At 46.0% G+C, this 19,340-nt stretch overlaps 1 protein-coding gene across 1 annotated transcript; it reads right to left on the bottom strand.

The window, feature by feature from the left end:
* Window positions 1–377: 377 nt before the first annotated feature.
* Window positions 378–17,862, bottom strand: DRC2 (dynein regulatory complex subunit 2). Its single transcript, XM_083427701.1, has 10 exons — window positions 17,747–17,862; window positions 16,005–16,129; window positions 14,303–14,442; window positions 12,441–12,608; window positions 11,822–11,991; window positions 11,593–11,731; window positions 9,011–9,208; window positions 7,475–7,693; window positions 1,960–2,112; window positions 378–805 (listed from the first exon to the last, which is right to left on the bottom strand). The coding sequence occupies exons 3-10, from the start codon at window positions 14,432–14,434 to the stop codon at window positions 512–514; spliced, it is 1,473 nt and encodes a 490-aa protein (XP_083283827.1). The 5' UTR covers window positions 14,435–14,442; window positions 16,005–16,129; window positions 17,747–17,862; the 3' UTR covers window positions 378–511.
* Window positions 17,863–19,340: the final 1,478 nt, after the last annotated feature.

The raw sequence follows: 19,340 nt of genomic DNA, 5'->3' as shown, positions 1-19,340 counted from the left end.
ACAATGAGCTTTCACTAATTACATCTTCCTTGGAGGCCCTGGGAATTGTAGTCCTGCAAAGTGAAGGACTTTTTGCAGCACACATGATAGATCTGATCTCCCAGCATTTGGCAGGGGTATTAAGTCAGCTAAACCCTACCTCTGAACTTTAGGATGGAGAATTAAATAAAAAGCTAGCACTCTGGAAAGGAATCACACACAAAAGTTGGCACCTGCGCAAGTGCTTAGCTGCCTCCTTTGCAAACAGCTCTTAGGCCTGTGCACAAGCCTATAAAAGAAACCACTGGCAGTAGACGCACCATAAATGAGAGTTCCCAATATGCCAGCCTCGGGGGCTTTGCTTGCAGAGGGAAGAAAAGGCTCTAGTACGCATCAGCTCAGCTCTGTTCAGCTGTTTAATGGCAGGTATTGGCCCTTCCCCAAAGGCCCCCCAACAGGCCTCACTCTTCTTTATGCCCAGTGGTCTGTTAACATGACAGAGGAGGATAGTTTGAAATCACACGCCGCTGACTTAGAGGATCCGCTTGACCTCGAGTGCTGCCTCGACCACGTTATAGATGGGCTGCTTGGCAGGCTCGGACGAAGGTGGGGCAATGTTTTGCTGGTTGACAATCATCAGTGGATTGATCTGGCTCAGAACCTCGTCGTTCACCGAGATGCCATCCAGGTACTGCTTGAGCAGCTGCCTCAGCCTGAGGTTGTCTTGGAGCAGCGCTTGCTTCGTCCGCTCCAGCGAAAGCTGCTCCAGCCTCACCTTGTTGTATCTTTGCCAGAAGCGCTCCAGCCCCACGTAATCCTGCATCATCTGGAAAAGACATGGGAAAGACAGGCTTCTGGGTTGGTTCTAAGGAGCTGCATCGTGGTCTTTGGACAAGAATCCCTGCTTTGAGTCAGTGGCTGCATTGGGAGAAACAAAGCGCTCTTGAGCAGCCACTAAGTCGGGAAATGCTTCTTGTGAATGTAGCACCCAAAGGTCTTGTAGCAAAGATTACCGTATTTTTCACTCCATAAGACACACTTTTTTCCTCTTAAAATCTAAGGGGAAATGTCTGTGCGTCTTATGGAGTGAATGTGTGGTCCCTGTTACCTGGGCTTCCCTTGCCAGCACCGACCTGCTCTCGGGCTGGCGGTGGGGGAAAGCGCTTCCCCCACCGCCAGCCCCACTGCTCCCCGACCTGCTCTTTGGGGCTGGGGCTGGGGGAAATCCGGGTTTCCCCCGCTAGCCCCGCCAAGCTCCTGAGCAGCTCTGGAGTAGCCCATGAAGCCTCCGTAGGGCAGTGGGGAGCCTTCATTCCACTGCCCAGGGGAGGCTTTGCGCAGATATCCCTGGCTTTTTCGGGAGGTGGAGGAAGGGACAGAGCGAGGCTCTCTCACTTCCCCCACCTTCTGCAAAAGCCCCCAAGAGCCACATTTTTTTCCTTTGAATTCCACCCCCCCCCAAAAAAAAGTAGGTGCGCCTTATGGTCAGGTGCGCCTTATGGAGCGAAAAATACGGTATTTCTTATAGCTGTGTGGCAAGCAAAGGCCACAAAGTCAGGTGGGCCTGGATAGAGAGGCAGGCAGAATGCATTCTGGGAAAGTACCAGACGCAAAGGGGAAAACTTTGCATGATGCTAAGTGCATCACTTGAAGTTGTGTGGTGGTTCCCCTGCTGTGAAGAGCAGACATAGGGAGCCTGATCAGGATTGGGGATGTGACATGGGGGTTAATGCTGCCCCTGCCATGGTCTGAATGAAAACCCACCCCAGCTGCTGCTGCTGCTAGCCTTGGGGTGGGTGTTCCCATTGGTGCCAGGGCTGTATTGCCTCAATCTGACCAATCTTCTGGGAACAAACAGCCCTGAATGCTAAACTGGAGACACAGAATAATCCTGACAATGAACCGAAAGAACTGTTTCCTCCTCTGCTGGTGAAGCAGGCACACATGCCTTCCTCCCCTTTCCACACACAGACAATTCACCTGGGCTAGTGGCTCTTCCGGTTTCTCCAGGACCACCTTATCCACAGCCTTCTGTTCTTCCCAGGTCAGGGAACTAGCATAAAATGGCAGCACTTTCTCCTCCTCCGACTCTAGCCTGCGGCACATCTCAGCCAGGCGCAGGATCAGCTCTGCCTGTAGGGGACGGGGAACAATAATCAGACTTTGTTTTCCTCTATCTGGCACAGGATACACTTCCCAGGTTGGGTCTTGCAATGGAGTGTCTCTATAATTCTAAAGTGGGAGTTTTAGTTCTCTGGAGGGCTAGGAATGCCTTCACAGGATTTTCAGCACTTTTACCAAACTACAATTCCCGGGATTTTTTAGAGCAGGTTGAGGAGCTTGTGTTCCTCCTGATGTTTGTTGCTGGATTCTAGCACCCAGAACTCCTAGCCTGGCCAGTGGTCAGGAGTGGTGGAACTGGTGGTTCTGACAACTGGAGGATCGTAAGTTCCTCAATCCCGCTTTAGGGAAAGCCATGGCAATTAAATGAGTATAAAACCAATACAAGTTTGTGATGTAGGTTAAGTTGCCAACAGTCACATGAGAGAAACTCTGAACTGCACATCTCGGCTAAAAGAGCAGTATGCACCGAATCTGCTTTGCTCTCTGGGAGTTTTGAGTTTCCACCACTATGGTCGGCCAATTGGTGTTAAAGAAAGATAGAACCTTTTTTATGTACACTACAACAGCAGCAAGAATACTCATCGCAAAGTATTGGAAGACACAAGAGCTACCCACCTGGGAAGAATGGCAGATGAAACTGATGGACTATATGGAAATGGCGGAAATGACTGGCAGAATCCGAGACCAGGGAGAAGAGTCGATGGAGGAAGATTGGAAAAAAAATCAAAGTATATTTACAGAAATATTGCAAAATTAATGAATGTTAGAAGAATATTGGAATGAAGTTATATGGCTTTAGCAGAAGGGTTATCAAGAACTATATGAATATTAATTGTTAATGTGTTAAAGTGGAAAATTTTAAATTAAATTATGTTAGGATAAATTATAGAATAAAAATTGAAGAAGAGGGAAAGGATTTGTTGAATTAGCCAATTTGAACTAGAATACAAAAAAGGGAGGTGTGAGGAAGTCGAGGAAATAAGCAAATGAAAGATATAGAGATGAAATTTGGATGTGTGTTTGGATGTTTTTGTTGTATTGTTGTATGGTATCTTTTTATTGTCGATGTACTGTTTGTTGAATTTATGTATTGTTTTTCTTTGTCTTTTTTTCTATAACTATAAAATATTTAATATATATTATTTATATATATAAAAAAGGAGTTCCCACCACTATGTCAGGGCACTTTCAAGCCATGCATGGCTCCTTTGGGAAGAAGAGGCTATAGGCTATGTACACATTAATGGCTCAAAATGCAACTAAATTGTTTTTTTCTCAATCCAGATTGAAGCCGGTTGGTTTGAGGGGAAGCACATCAAAACACAGTATTTTGTAAGAAACAACCACATAGATAGGGAATGATAATGCCATGTGCACACTACCCCTCTAACCAGTGGTGGGAGCACATTGGGTGCAGCGTGAACACAGCCTGTATCTCGTTGCCACATTACAATCATCGCTGGGCTCCTGTACCTTTAAGAGACACCACACATGATGTTCCCCCAATGCTGAAATAATCTGTGTGAGAAGGGACATGTACAGCACTTTGTGAGAAAACACAACTGTCCTCTGAAAGCTGCCCAGCACCCTGGCTTCTAAGCGGATTATTGTGACAAAAATGAGAGCCATGCACAATTTTCACACAAGAGTACATATGGGTTCCCCGCACCGTGAAGAGATTTAAGATTTGAAGTTATTTAAATGTACGCTAAAAATATGTGCCTGGGACGGACATATATGTGACAACATGTCTGTCACACAGGGATACTCAAAAGAGAGCCAGAATTGCGGGCAGCTCCTTAGCAAGGGAAGATTATGTGACAAGATTTATAGGCACACGGTATAGTATGCAAAGCACTTGTTCTATTATAGTGCAAGGAATTAGGTTTGCACAATGGAATCCCCCCCCCCCCGCATGCCTGCCCTGCACCCTCCCCAAATCTGCTCCAGGAGGTTGGGGAAAATCCCAAAACAGATTTAAGGGATGCACAGGGAGAGGAGAGGGAGGGGATGTTCCGTTGCACAGCCAAAACTCCTTGTACTGATCAAATGAGTGCTTTCAATGCTGTCCATAGTGTCTGGAAAGAACATCATCCTTTCAAGACAGAGGAGACAAGGAGTCTTGGGAAGGCTTGCATCCTCTCCTGCCATCTGAGGCTGGGAGGACCAGCATTAAGAACCTTTCTAAACTGATAGATAAAAAAGATAGATGATCTCAAGTGTACAAAAACTCAAGTACAAAAATCCCCATTGATATAAAACCACTAAAAACGAACCAGGATCTGACCTTCTGGGAAATGATATATAATGAAATGAAATGAAAAAGGTATTTAAATATACCTTTCTGAAGAAACCAGAGGCCTTTCTCCTGGGCATGGTCAGCCAGTTCTATCCAAAAAAAGGATAGAACTTTTTTTATGTACACCACAACAGCAGCAAGAATACTCATTGCAAAGTATTGGAAGACACAAGATCTACCCACCCGGGAAGAATGGCAGATGAAGCTGATGGACTATATGGAAATGGCGGAAATGACTGGCAGAATCCGAGACCAGGGAGAAGAGTCGATGGAAGAAGATTGGAAAAAAATTAAAGTATATTTACAGAAATATTGCAAAATTAATGAATGTTAGAAGAATATTGGAATGAAGTTACATGGTTTTAGCAGAAGTGTTATTAAGAATTATACAAAAATTAATTGTTAATGCGCTAAAGTGGAAAATCTAAAGTTAAACTGTGTTAGGATAAATTATAGAACAAAAATTGAGAAAGAGGGAAAGGATTTGTTGAACCAGCTAATTTGAACTAGAATACAAAAAAGGGAGGTGTGAGGAAGTCGAGGAAACAAGCATATGAAAGATAAAGAAATGAAATTTGGACGTGTTTTTAAATGTTTTAGTTTTTTCTTGTTGTTCTGTGGTATTGTTTTTTCTTTTTATTTTTGATGTATTGTCTGTTAAATTTTTATTGTTTCTTCTTTTCTTTTTTATTCTTTTTCTTTTTGTAACTATTAAACATTTAATAAATATTATTTAAAAAATAAAGATAAAAAATAAAAACGAACCAGGATCTGAAATTGAAAAATGAAACGAAGCATCATAGGATAGAAAAGGGTCCAGCTTTAATAATCAGGGTAAACTTGCACAAGAAAGCTGTGCATTCAACAGGGGTGGTGGCTGAAAGGAACCACATGCTAAAAACCTCCATATAGCCTAGAAGGATAAGGTGTAGCCTTCACTACTGCTGCTTCTCTCTCACCATTTCTTATTCTCGCAGGAATTCCCAGCCATCTCTTCTGTTTGAAGAATCCCAGCCACTGTTTGTTCCTTTCCCCAGTCAAGAACACCTTATCTTTGCCCCCAACAGACTGTGCAGCTCCCTCCCCCGGAAGTGCTTTCTGTTCCAGCATGGCTAGGACTAAGAGAGGCAAGAAGAAGAAGAAGAAGAAGAAGAAGAAGAGTTTGGATTTGATATCCCGCCTTTCACTTCCTTTAAGGAGTCTCAAAGCAGCTAACATTCTCCTTTCCCTTCCTTCCCCACAACAAACACTCTGTGAGGTGAATGGGGTTGAGAGACTTCAAGGAAGTGTGACTGGCCCAAGGTCACCCAGCAGCTGCATGTGGAGGAGCGGGGAAGCGAACCCGGTTCCCCAGATTACAAGACTACCGCTCTCAACCACTACACCACACTGGCTCTCCAAGGTGATGTGGGAGCACATGCCCAAAGAGTAGCCACTGCTTCTTAAAATAGTTTAAAGAAAGGTAGGGGGGAAATAGGTGAGAGGTTTTTAACCCTATTATTTTCCACACTACCAGACCTCAGCTGCTCACGAGTGTAATATATCTCATATGCAACATGGGAAACAAAGGGCAATTCCTCTAAGCAAGGGCGCTTCTCAGCAAGGGAGGTAAAACCTGGCTCATTCCTCCCTGCCTTGGAAATGTCAGGAGTATAGGCGTCTGTGTCCCTTCAGAAGGCGGTAGAACCGCCCCCGCCCCCCCGAAAGCTAGTCTCCACTAAAACAGCTTTATTTGGAGCCAACCAGGTGCTATTTTTACAGGCTAAAGCTGTACTTGAACATAATCTGCAAGAACTCTTCTGGATCTGAACTCCATTTTGGGAATTAAGGGGTGATATGATAGCCATGTTCAAATATATAAAAGGATGTCACATAGAGGAGGGAGAAAGGTTGTTTTCTGCTGCTCCAGAGAAGCGGACACGGAGCAATGGATCCAAACTACAAGAAAGAAGATTCCACCTAAACATTAGGAAGAACTTCCTGACAGTAAGAGCTGTTCGACAGTGGAATTTGCTGCCAAGGAGTGTGGTGGAGTCTCCTTCTTTGGAGGTCTTTAAGCAGAGGCTTGACAACCCTATGTCAGGAGTGCTCTGATGGTGTTTCCTGCTTGGCAGGGGGTTGGACTCGATGGCCCTTGTGGTCACTTCCAACTCTAGGATTCTATGATTCTAATCCCAAGGGCTACCAGAGATCGCCAAAAGTTTGATTTATGCATGTTCTCTTCGGCCAGGGGTGAACAAAGGGGTCGTGACACCCAGGGCGGCAAAGCGCTATGTGCGGCACATGTGCGGTGGCGCATGCATGTAACGACACTGCACGTATACTGTACATAGCAGTACAGTACTCCAGCGCCGTACGGACAGTGCCGGGATCCTCTACTCGCGGCTGCAGGATTCTCCGTTTGCGGCTGTAGTGGAGGGATCCCACCGCCATCCGTACGGCGCTGAAGCAGCGCTGGTGGCAAACCACTATGTACAGTGCATGTGCGGCGGCGTTTCATACAGCACATGCATGCGACGACGCATGTGCGCTGTACATAGCGGTTTGCCACTGGCACCGAAATCCTCTGTTGCAGCTGCAGCCCCTGAGGATCCTCCACATGCGGCGATGGCACGATGGCTGCTTGCGCCGCCATGAGGTGCCCCCCAAGACATGGCACCCGGGGCACACTGGCGCACCGTCACCCCCCCCATTGCGACGCCACTGTTTCAGCCAACTTCATTCTCCCCATCCTATGTACTTTCTCAATTTGTGGGAGGAAGGAGCCTGAGAAGAAGAAGAAGAGTTTGGATTTGATATTCCGCTTTATCACTACCCAAAGGAGTCTCAAAGCGGCTAACATTCTCCTTTCCCTTCCTCCCCCACAACAAACACTCTGTGGGGTGAGTGGGCTGAGAGACTTCAGAGAAGTGTGACTGGCCCAAGGTCACCCAGCAGCTGCATGTGGAGGAGCGGAGACGTGAACCCTGTTCCCCAGATTACGAGTCTACCACTCTTAACCACTACACCACACTGCCTCTCTACACCACACATGGGTAGACCATGATTAACCAAAAGTGCATACAGTTTTACCTTCTGCATAACACGTTCCAACACTTTGAGAGCCCCGCTGCTCTCCCTGGACAGCTTAGCCAGGTTGCTACGGGCCTTGGCTCTGGCCCGGTTCATCTCGCTCTTGAGCTTCTGCAGCTGCTTCAGCACCACCTCCTTCTCATCGCGGACTCGCCGGTTCTGCTCCTCGCTCTCCCGTGCATGAAGAGCAATCTTGTTCTTCAGGATGCCAATGAGGTCCTGGTGACAAGAGTGGGATCTAGTCAGCCGACAGGAGGGCTTCTGTGGCAACTATAAACTGAAACTCATGGCTGCAGTAAGAGGTGCGATTAGATGGCCATTTTGGTTTGCAGCTTTGGTGGTGTGAGATTTTACTCTTGTAGGGGGTTTAGAGTAATGATGGGATGAGGAACAACTGCAGATATTTATAAGGCATGGGAGATGGGGGGGGGAAGGTTTCAGGAGGATCTGTTGCTCCGCCCACCACTGATATGCATCACCAGATGTTTGCCCATGAATCTATTTTTCCCCAGGTTCTTCTGTTGGTGGGATGAGGGGGAGAAGGTAGATTTATGGAAATGAGTGCTGGAGGCTGATGGATTTTTTATCTTTTCCAGCCTTCTGATTCTGTCCACTGAGCTTTGCAAGCCCAAATCAAATGTTCAATGCTCCCTCCATCCAGCATGACCTCCACGGCTACCACTGGAATGGCAGCAACCAACATAGAGGGGATACAAAGGTAAAGGACCCCTGACAGTTAAGTCCAGTTGCAGACGACTCTGGGGTTGCAGCGCTCATCTCGCTTTACAGGCCCAGGGAGCCATCATTTGTCTGCAGAGAGTTCACCCCCCCCCGGGTCATGTGGCCAGCATGACTAAGCCACTTCTGGTACAACGGAACACCGAAACCAGAGCAGCGCACAGAAACACCGTTTACCTTCCTGCCGGAGTGGTACCTATTTATCTACTTGCACTTTTGGGGCGTGCTTTCAAACTGCTAGGTTGGCAGGAGCTGGGACCGAGCAACAGGAGCTCACCCCGTCGTGGGGATTCAAACCGCCGACCTTCTGATTGGCAAGCCCAAGAGGCTCAGTGGTTTAGCGCCACCTGCCACCCACGTCCCTTACATAGAGGGGATAGTTCATATAAATTAATCCACAGACACCCTGTTTCCTGCAGTCAACAGCAACACTTCAAGACAAGGCCATGATAATCACCAATGCAGGCAAAGGCCCTGCAAAGAGTGTCTCCACCATGTGAACCCAACTAAGCTGTGAGCCAAGTGGCAACCTCACACACTCCTGGAGGTCATTGCAAGTGGACTGCCAATTGTAGAAACCGGGCCACCAGTTAGGTATCTCTCTTGATGGTGAATTGCAAGGGGTGGGGGGATATAGGTCAATGAAGTAACTTGGGAAGGTTGTTAATGCTGCCATTTTGAAAGAACACCACTGCGTAGAAGGGACAGCACTGCAATATCTCAGCTGCAGGAGAAAGCAATGCCTGAATAAAGCCCAAATGTTTCCCTGGTCCGACCAGCCCAAGCAGGGCCACTCACTTGCATCTTCTGCAGTTTCCTCATCTGCATCTCAATCTCCTTGGTGCTCTTCTCATCTCTGCGTTTGAGGCCTTCAAAGGCAAACTTACGGTCTTCCGTTGCCTCTGTGTAAGTACGCAAGGCCTGCTGGAAGCGTTTCCACAGCTCCTCCACTTTACCCTCCAACTGCATGCGCAGGTAATGCTTCTCCTCCAAGTTCTGGGGCAGAAATGAACACAGATTAGTATTAGCAGATTAGCAGAACAGCCGGTCCTATTCTGGTCTGCTCTGGAGTTTTCCAGTTAACTGACTCATTTTGGACTAACCCTAGATAAGCCTGCCTGCCCAGGAACTCCTTTCCCAAGCAAAAGAACACCATACATTTAGAGCACATCTGATGCACACTGAAAGCTCATGACTTCCCCCAAAGAATCCTGGGAACTGTAGTTTGTTAAGGATGCTGGGAAATGTAGCTCTACGGGAGGAAACTACACTTTGGAAGATTATTTGGGGGAAGTCATGAGCTTTAAATGTGCATTGGATGTGCTCTAAATGTATGGTGTGGAGGATCTGCCCTTTAAAAAAATTGTTATTGTTTGTTATTATGCTATATATTTGTGTAATTTTAGATTATAAATCGCCCTGTCATATTTGGATGAACAGCAGTACAGAAATTTAATATAAATAAATAAAAAGCCTTAGTATGCCCAACTGGTTTTCTTTGGGGGTTTTAAAATCATGAGTATGGGCTCCAGCAACAAGAAACCTTGTACCTGGAGAAATAATGAAAATAAGAAGGATAGAACTTTCTTTATGTATGCCACAACAGCAGCAAGAATACTTATCGCAAAGTATTGGAAGACACAAGATTTACCCACCCGGGAAGAATGGCAGATGAAGCTGATGGACTACATGGAATTGGTGGAAATGACTGGCAGAATCCGAGACCAGGGAGAAGGGTCGGTGGAAGAAGATTGGAAAAAATTCAAAGTATATTTATAGAAATATTGCAAAATTAATGAATGTTAGAAGAATTCTGAAATGAAGTTATATGGTTTTAGCAGAAATGTTATAAAGAATTAAGTAAAAACTGATTGTTAATGGGCCAAAGTGGAAAATTAAAAGTTAGATTGTGTTAAGATAAATTATAGAACAAAAAATTGAGAAAGATGGAAAGGATTTGCTGAAATAGGTAATTGAACTAAAATACAAAAAAGGGAGGTGTGAGGAAGTCGATGAAATAAGTAAATGAAAGGTAAAGATATGGAAATATTGGATGTGTTTTTAAATGTTTTTGTTTTTCTTGTTGTTTTGCTGTATTGTTTTTTTCTTTTTCTTTTCGATGTATTGTCTGTTAAATTTTTTATTGTTTCTTTTTTTCTTTTTTCTGTAACTATTAAACCTCTAATAAATATTATTTTAATAAAAAAAGAGAAATAATGAAAATAAGGAGGACCAGCACATAGTTTCAGCTACAGTCTTGTTTTCCCAATCACTAGAATCCCTCCTATGGCTCTTCTTGGGATCTTACATGGAACTGGATTTTACAGCATCAGCTCTGTGGGTTCTTTCTTCCTCCCCGCCCAGTAATGTGTGGCATAACACAATGCATGAAAATGACACCATCCGCCTGCGCATTCCCCCAGCCTGTGAGCCAATTATGTGGGGGTAAAGGGGCTACAAAATCAGGTCATGAGTTGATTTGCTACACATTACTGGGAAGAAGAGAGAAAGAAATATACAGGAGAGGTGGTTCCATGTTTCTGCCTGTAGACCAGTTCAGCCACTGACTACAGCTATATGTGCAAAAAAACACAGGGATGGTAATGGGTGTATTTTGATTACATAAAATGTGTTTGAGCTGGGGCCCTTCATCACTAGTGGCAGCTACAAATCAATGGAGGGGAAATAAACCCAAACGAAGTATATGATGATGAGTGTTAACAGACAAAGAGTTGAAGGAATATACATATAGGCTTCCAGTCAAATGAGATGCCTGATATTGGGTGCAGGATATATTTAGAACCTTTATAATTTCAAGGAAGTCCTGGCATGACTAAACCTCCGTTGAACATCTCCATGTAGCTTCTACCCATCCCGCATTCTTTATTTCTTTGTTTTTTTTAAATTAACCAATATAATGGCACATAGCAGACGCATAAGAACACTGGAAGAGCCAGAATGCTGGATCAAGCCAATGGTTCATTTAGTCCAGCATCCTGTTCTCACAGGGGCCAAGCAGAGGCCTACAGGCAGCCTCAAAGCAGGAACTGAACATAACATAACGTTGTGATTCCCAGCAACCAGAATTCACAGATAAATCAGTGGAACTAATTAAAACTCACTTGGAATGGGCTAAAACAATTAAAAGGAAAAAAGGAAGAGTATCAGACACAGCTGATTATGAAATAATGAGGCCCCAACTTGCATATTAAATAACTTTAAAAAAACCTATGAAAGGCAGGTTTCAGGACTACTCCATTGCTAAAACATGCATATATTTTTTCCTGAGGATATTGTCCGTTTCAAAATATGATAAATCCTCCCATTCGTTAGCAAACTTAGAAATTGCCGTAAGTTCCTCCCTGAGTTTTAACCCAGACCTTGTTCTTGACGTCATCTCTTGTACTCTGGAAGTCGAGCCGGGCCTCGTATTCACTGTCAGTAAAGTTTTGCTCCATAGCCAGCAGCACATCCTGCAGGTACCGGCTCTCTAGATTATGGTGACCTATAATTATCTTCCTGGTGAAAATATGAAAAGCCAGTTGAGTTCTAAGAGTCCAACAAAACACAGTTTTCCCGGCCTCGCCCCCCTCCCTTCCTCCCTTCTACCTCTCTGTGTCAAACTCCTTTTGCAGAGCTTGCAGCTCCGTTTGGTAATCCTCCTCCAAGTAGCCAATGCGGCAGCGCTGGAGTTCCAACAGCTGGTCTATGTTGTGCAAGTGGCTGCGCAAAGCATGCGCATATTGAGCTTCTGCCTCCGTCAGGTCCTTAGCGAGGGACTGGAGGGGACAGAGATGGATCAGACAACCACAGCAGGAAACCAATCTGTTTTAAAAAGCTAAAGAATTCCACACTAAAAATATTGAGAATGCCAAGACCTAAAATAATAAATTGTGGTATCTGAAATAGCTTATATTAAGCTGGTAAACACACATAAAGCTTCTGAACTGAATCTGCTGTGGATTGGCCCTGGCATTCCACACTGCATTCAGTTCTTATACCACTGGGACCCACTGATAGCAATAATAAAGAACTGCTAAGAGGTCATTGGAGAATTGTACAAAGTGCAAACCACTTTTTCCTACAGTACAGATGTGCCCTTTGTTATTCCCCTTTGCTCCTTATTGGCAAGTGTCACAGAGCTGCGTGACTTCCCTCTCCAATCTCTAAGAGAGCCATTAACAGTTTCACAGTCTCATTCCAAGGACTCTTCCCGGCCAGGGCTCACCTTAATGACATTGTCTTTGCAGTCCACCACTCGTTCAAAGGTCTGGCTAAGAATCTCAATGTCCTTACGCAGCTCCCTGGCCTTGACTTCACGGAGCACCGTGCGCCACTGTAGGGTGATCTTGTGCAGGTTGAGTTCACTGTTGCGCTCCTCTTTGGCCAGTTTTTCCTGCATTGAGAGCCACAACTTTACCCAGGCAAGCCCAACACAGCCCAGACATCGCAAGATAAAGAACCAGACAAAGAACAGTGGTAGTAGGCAGTAAAATTTGTTTCCTAAAACCATTGTGATCACAAAACTAGTGACTGATCAATAAACACAAGATGCTGGACTACATGAGCCTTTGGTCTGATCAAAAAGGGATTTTCTTATGTTCTTAAGATGGCCACCTTCTCCACAAGTCGGACACCACTTACACTGGTCACATATTAGCCCCAGTGTCAACTGAACACCCTGAACATGTTCTGTGCTGATCAACTGCATTGAAATAGCACCGATCCTTTCAGAGCGATGTGGGGGTGCCTTCAAATGATCATCAGGAAATACTTCCCAAATGTAAAGCCCCTTAGGCCATGTCAATATAACAGACAGACTGGGGGGCTTGTGAAACGTCTTCGGAGGTGTTCATGAAGACACTGTAGGACCACTTTAAATTTAGGGATTTGTATCACGGGTCTTCCAACTCTATTGCCATGTTTACCTGAAACTATTCATTACATCACCCAATTCCAGTTTCATACTCAATATGCCACCAAGTCAGTTGGTAAGAAAAGGAACTGAAAGCATTTCTGGCTTAATTGGCAGAAACCTTCTGTCAGAACAAAAGAGATATGATAAAAACTAGAGTGACACACAATCTAAGCTTCCGGTACTAAATTTAAATTCACCCATTGCCATGGCTCCCTATGGCACACATAGGGTCAATGCTCTCTCGCTGGATTTCTGTGGCGGAAGTCATATATGCCTGGCATCGGCTATTGTAGCAGCAATCAGTTCAATTTAATATCAAAAGCGTCAATAAGGGCTGCACTGTAACTTTGCTCACTGGTCTGAATCTTCATGAATTAAGAGGTCAGGTGACCATGAGAAGCAGCCACAGCTCACTTTCTCCAATATAGGCTCCAAGGCCTTTCACTATTCTTCCATCAGAGTAATTTGTTGCCTGCCTACATCTATCTATTTACCCATCTGCTTGCCTTCTATGTCTTCCTTCTTACAGCAGAACAGAAGCAAAGACCCCCAAAATGGTACAGAACAGTAATTATAGAAAAATCCCAAAGGTGTTGAGCTTGAAAGACTTCCTCAAAGTAGTTTTAAAATAAACTCCAACAATACAGGCAGCCATTTAATTAAACATCTATTTTGCTCTCAAAGAATTCTCCTCTGGGGAAAAGTACTGAGCTCAAAATGTGTTGAGATTCTAGGATTTCCCAATTAAGTTTGTGTCCGGCCTTGCCCATCTGCCTCCAAACCACTAACCTAGTTTTGACCTTTTACCTTCCAGAGATTACATATAAACTCTCGCAACAATCTACCATGCTAGTTTCAAGCTCTTTCACCTCCTGACTGCAGAAAATGCTGCGGTCAGAGCATACAATTTTAAAATGACTCTTTCTGTTTTCCATCCTGCATTATCTTACAAGTGGCACGTTGCAGACTAAAAGATGTTCTTAGCCTCACTGCTGAGAACACCCTAAGATTATGTGATTCACCCTGTTCTCTCACATTTGGAAACAAGACCCCTGGAGCACTGTTTTGAATTGTGAGCAGGTCTGCCAACACTCCTCTCCCCACAACATGCCACATATCTTCATGCTTCCTTGTAGCACAAACCCCTTTATGTCCAGGCAAACAAATGGTACCTTTAGGAACTGGGCCAGCATGTCCTCCTTCTTCTTCGTCATTTCTTCCTCAGCCAGCCGCTTCTGTTGCATCATAATCAGCCGTTCTTCATCAGTCAGGGCTACCCGCTTGCGACCTCTCTTCTTCGGCATGACTGCACCTATAATGGAGGAAAGTACAAAGTACAAAGAGGAGGAGCCCAAGCCTCCTCCTACCCCTTTGGTCTATGCTAAAGGGGGGCAGCTCTAATGGTCAGACCACATCTGTACCTATACCTCTTTTGTTAGTATAGGCCAGTGATGGCCAAACTTGGCCCTCCAGCTGTTTTGGGACTGCAATTCCCACCATCCCTGACCACTGGTCCTGTTAGCTAGGGATGATGGGAGTTGTAGTCCCAAAACAGCTGGAGGGCCAGGTTTGGCCATCACTGGTATAGACACACCAATATGGCTCTTCGGAAGCCTCCTTTAACTTGTTGTCCATACCCATTCCTTCTTTATTATCCTGGCCTTGTTTTAAGGATCTCAGGATTATGAACATCAGAGGTGGGAAACCTGTAGCCCTACAGGTGTTGACTCCAACTCCCATCAGCTCCCACCAACATGATCAACAGCCAGGAATAATGGGAGTTGTGGTCCAACCTCATCTGGAGGGCCACAGATCCCCCATGCATAGTGTTCATGGTCCCTCCCCCTTTCATCCACATATGAAAGCAGTTGGTCCCTTACCTTTCCCGCCCCGACCTGGCCACAGTGATCCATGCGACGGTCATCTCCAGGCTTGACTACTGTAATTCGCTCTATGCGGGGCTGCCCTTGAAGCTGTCCCAGAAACTCCAGCAGGTGCAGAATGCTGCAGTGAGGCTCCTCACGGGGTCTCTGCCATGGGAGCATATTCACCCAGTGCTTTTCAAGCTGCACTGGCTCCCGGTGGAGTACAGGGTCAGATTTAAGGTGCTGCTTTTGACCTTTAAAGCCCTTCGCGGCCTAGGACCCTCGTACCTACGGGACCGCCTCTCCTGGTATGCCCCACGGAGAGCCTCAAGGTCCATAAATAACAACACCCTAGTGGTCCCAGGCCCTAAGGAAGTTAGATTGGCTTCAACCAGAGCCAGGGCCTTTTCAACTCTGGCTCCGGCCTGGTGGAACGCTCTGCCTCATGAGACCAGGGCCCTGCAGGATCTGATTTCTTTCCGCAGGGCCTGTAAGACAGAATTGTTCCGCCTGGCCTTTGGCTTGGAGCCAATTTGATTCCCTCCCTCCCTCTCTTTCTTTTTTCTTTTCCTTCTCCTCCTGCGATGATTCCAACTCGACAGTGCTATGATTCTGCTATGTGCTATGATGAGGCTACATTTTAATATTTTAATGTTCCATTATTTTAATGTTGTATTTTATTTTTGTTTTTAAGTTGTAATCATTCATCTTGTTTTTATTATTGCTTGTAAGCCGCTCTGAGCCCGGCCTTGGCTGGGGAGGGCGGGGTATAAATAAAAAAATATTATTATTATTATTATTATTATTATTATTATTATTATTATTATATAATCCTGTGACATTGATAAGATTGAGAAATCATGGCAGGTCCAAAGCCAGCCAGTGAGCTTGATGGCTAAGTCCTATTTGAACCTGGCTCTCCTCAGATTAAGTCCACTAGCTCTCTCTTTCTTGCCTTATTTCCTTCCCTTCCCTCACCATTATTTTTATTGCAATTCTTAGAACTCACCTTGCCTGAAGCTTCAAATCTGGGTCAATCCACTGCCTCACAGGCTAGCTATGAAGGCTTTTCCACCAACACTACCAAAGCTTTGTGAGGGACACGTCTGATGAGACCAGAATTGCCAGGACTGCCTATTAGAGGAAAGGAAGCAAGCAAGCATGGATGAGCCTAGAAATGGCAAATATTCAAACATCATTGTGGCCTGACTTGGTTGTCCTTTGGGGAGGCCCCACTTCCTAAAAATTAGCGTTGCCACGTTGTTTACGGACAGATGCTCTGTGCTTTCTTTAAAGCAGTGTGTAGAGGTCGGAAATCAACAACTCGTGTCTCCTGCTGTCACTGCTTTTTCATGCCAGGCAATGCTCCCATTTTAAATGATTACCTATCATGCATCTGTTCAAGGAGCAGAGCCTCTGTCCTTAAAGAAGTGGCAAATAAGTTGGAGATAATCCCTTTTTCTTTCTTGTTATCCTGCCTGTAAAGTATCCCTCCCTCCTGGGATCAGTTTTGCCATCTAACCCATGCTCACAAGACTATCTTCTGGTTTCTCCCATCAACAAAGCATACAAGAGACCTGTTGTCGTCAGAAGCTCCTAAAGCACTAATTCCCAAATGGTGTGGCCTGACATAACTGCTAATGGCTACAAGAAGTAAAATGGCATAATCAAGGGCTCCTGAGAGCCCAAAGCACCAAGCAAAGATTGCTCACTGTGGCCTTTGCATGATTCACTGCTCTGGTCTGTGGCGTCTCTCCATCAGATCCCTTTGGATCACCCATCCCTGCCTTAGGCCCAATTACCCAGCCTCAGGGGGGAAGGAAGGAGGGCTGTATCTCTGCATGAGTGGCGCCTCTGGGATCACCTGCTTCCAGGCACGTGAAGCTGAGGCAAAAACACACAGCTCCCCTGAGCCTGAGTAATTCTCACTCTTACATAAATGGGGTGGAGGAAAAGGCTTTTTGGGTATACGGATGACGATGCATGATTTTATTTTTTTTTAATAAAAAAAAGCCTGTCACATGGATCCAACAGAAATGCTTCATGTTGGATGCTCCCCCTTTGTTGTTGTTTAGTCGTTTAGTCGTGTCCGACTCTTCGTGACCCCTGGACCAGAGCATGCCAGGCACTCCTGTCTTCCTCTGCCTCCCGCAGTTTGGTCAAACTCATGCTGGCAGCTTCGAGAACACTGTCCCACCATCTCGTCCTCTGTCGTCCCCTTCTCCTTGTGCCCTCCATCTTTCCCAACATCAGGGTCTTTTCCAGGGAGACTTCTTTTCTCATGAGGTGGCCAAAGTCTTGGAGTCTCAGCTTCAGGATCTGTCCTTCTGGGCTGATTTCCTTCAGAATGGATAGGTTTGACCTTCTTGCAGTCCATGGGACTCTCAGGAGTCTCCTCCAGCACCAGAATTCAAAAGCATCCATTCTTCGGCGATCAGTCTTCTTTATGGTCCAGCTCTCGCTTCCATACATCACTACTGGGAAAACTATAGCTTTAACCATACGGACCTTTGTTGGCAAGGTGGTGTCTCTGCTTTTGAAGATGCTGTCTAGGTTTGTCTCCCCCTTGCGCAGTCCTAATTTTGATATGGTGATGTGGCACCACCCCCTGAAAGGCAGGCAGGCAGTTCGGATCTTGGATGCGGGGCAAAACATCTTCCCAGCCAGTCTCCTGTCGTGGTTAAACCTGCCCCCCCTCCCGCGCACCCCCCCTCCGGCTTCGCTACCCCCCCCCCCCGCCGCCGCGCCTACCTCTCTGTTTCCCCCTCGTTGCTGCAGGCCGAGTCCCTCCGGTCTCCTAGCAACAGCCTCCCCAGCCAGAGCGAGGGCGGCGCAGCCGTGGAGGGCGGAGCCGGAGGGCTCCCTGGGCTGCCCGCTGGGCGAAGCGGCCTCCGACGATCCTTCCGACGCGGCCAGCAGCGTCCGGAGACTTTTCAAGGGGCCCCGAGGGGCGGGCCGTCTCGTCCAACCCCCTGCCATGCAGGGATCTCGACGCAGGATCCCCAGTCCACTCTGAAACCATGCCGGACCCTGCTTTGCACTGCAAAGGTGCGGGCAGTTTTATTGCTGCACCTGTTGCTGCTGCTGCTGCTGCTGCTGCTGCTGCTTCTGGCATCCGTCTGTCTCGAGAGCAGCGCCGGATTTACGGATAAGCTAAACAAGCTATAGCACTCTCTTGCCACCCCCCCCCCCCGCGCCAAAATATACTTCTTCTTAATTGTATTTCACTATTAATATACTCAACCACTGCCACAATGTCCTTTCTTCTATCAGATCAAAATGAGCAGATAACAGCAAAGGTTGCGAGGTTCATAGCAGGGGCAATCAGAATAAGGGCCACTAACTGACGGCTGATTCAGGACTTTAAATTGTGCTCTTATATCAAATTTCCTTTTCTGCATATACAGTTCTGTAATGTTTTACTGTTGCTATGGCCATTGGCTAATGCAAATAAAGTTTTATCTAATAATATACTTCTTCTTAATTGTATTTCAGTTCAACAGTTACTTTGATAAAATACGTCTTTTGTTATGTGCAAATGGCTTGAGATACCTATGAGGTCCATAAATTACCATATAGCATATATTCAACAGAAAAAAACAGTGACAATTTGTTGTTGGCAAAGGACAGCTGGACATTACCTTCAGTAGCTATGGGCCTCATCAAACCTAAATCTGGCCCTGCTCGATAGCATAGCTGTCAACTTACAGATTTGAAAGTAAGGGATTTTGCTTAGCTTATACAGAAATCCAGCACTCATGGAGCCATGCTGCTTTGGCTGTGACTGACTGTGTTTTGCAGGGGGTTGGACTAGATGATCCTAAGGGTCTACAACTCCAACCAAAGAAGAATGGCAGACAAAACTGATGAACGATGTTGAGATGGCAAAGCTTACAGGCAGAATTAGAAACCAGGAAGAGGACCTCTTTAATAAAGAATGGGGAAAGTTTATAATTTAGTTGAAAAGCTATTGTAAACATACATTGGTAGGATTGACAGAAAACTTGTAGTAAAAATTTGAACTATGGATGGACAAATGATTTATAAAAATAGAGTTATGAAAGGGATGCAGAGGGGGAAATCACTACATTAATATACTGCACTGGTTGGAGGGTATGCTAAGCAGCACGTCGGGGCTGCCGTCGTCCTGGTGCGAGGAGTTCCATCGGCCCTTCCCCGCCTGAGAGGGGGGGAGAGAGAGAGACTCTCGCCCACGCCACCCGCAAGCCCAGCATGAGGTGGTTGCGGCGCCGCTGCACCCGCTGAAGCGCCGCCCTTCTGTGTCCCTCCCCATCCCCTCCTCTTCCTCCTCCCTCAGGCCGCCTCCTCAGCCGCCTCTGGCTTC

Source organism: Podarcis tiliguerta (genome assembly GCF_965153285.1).
Source record: "Podarcis tiliguerta genome assembly, chromosome: 2".
NCBI lineage: Eukaryota > Metazoa > Chordata > Lepidosauria > Squamata > Lacertidae > Podarcis > Podarcis tiliguerta.
Note: the sequence above shows the minus strand (reverse complement) of the source record. Positions and strands in the feature narration are given on the sequence as shown.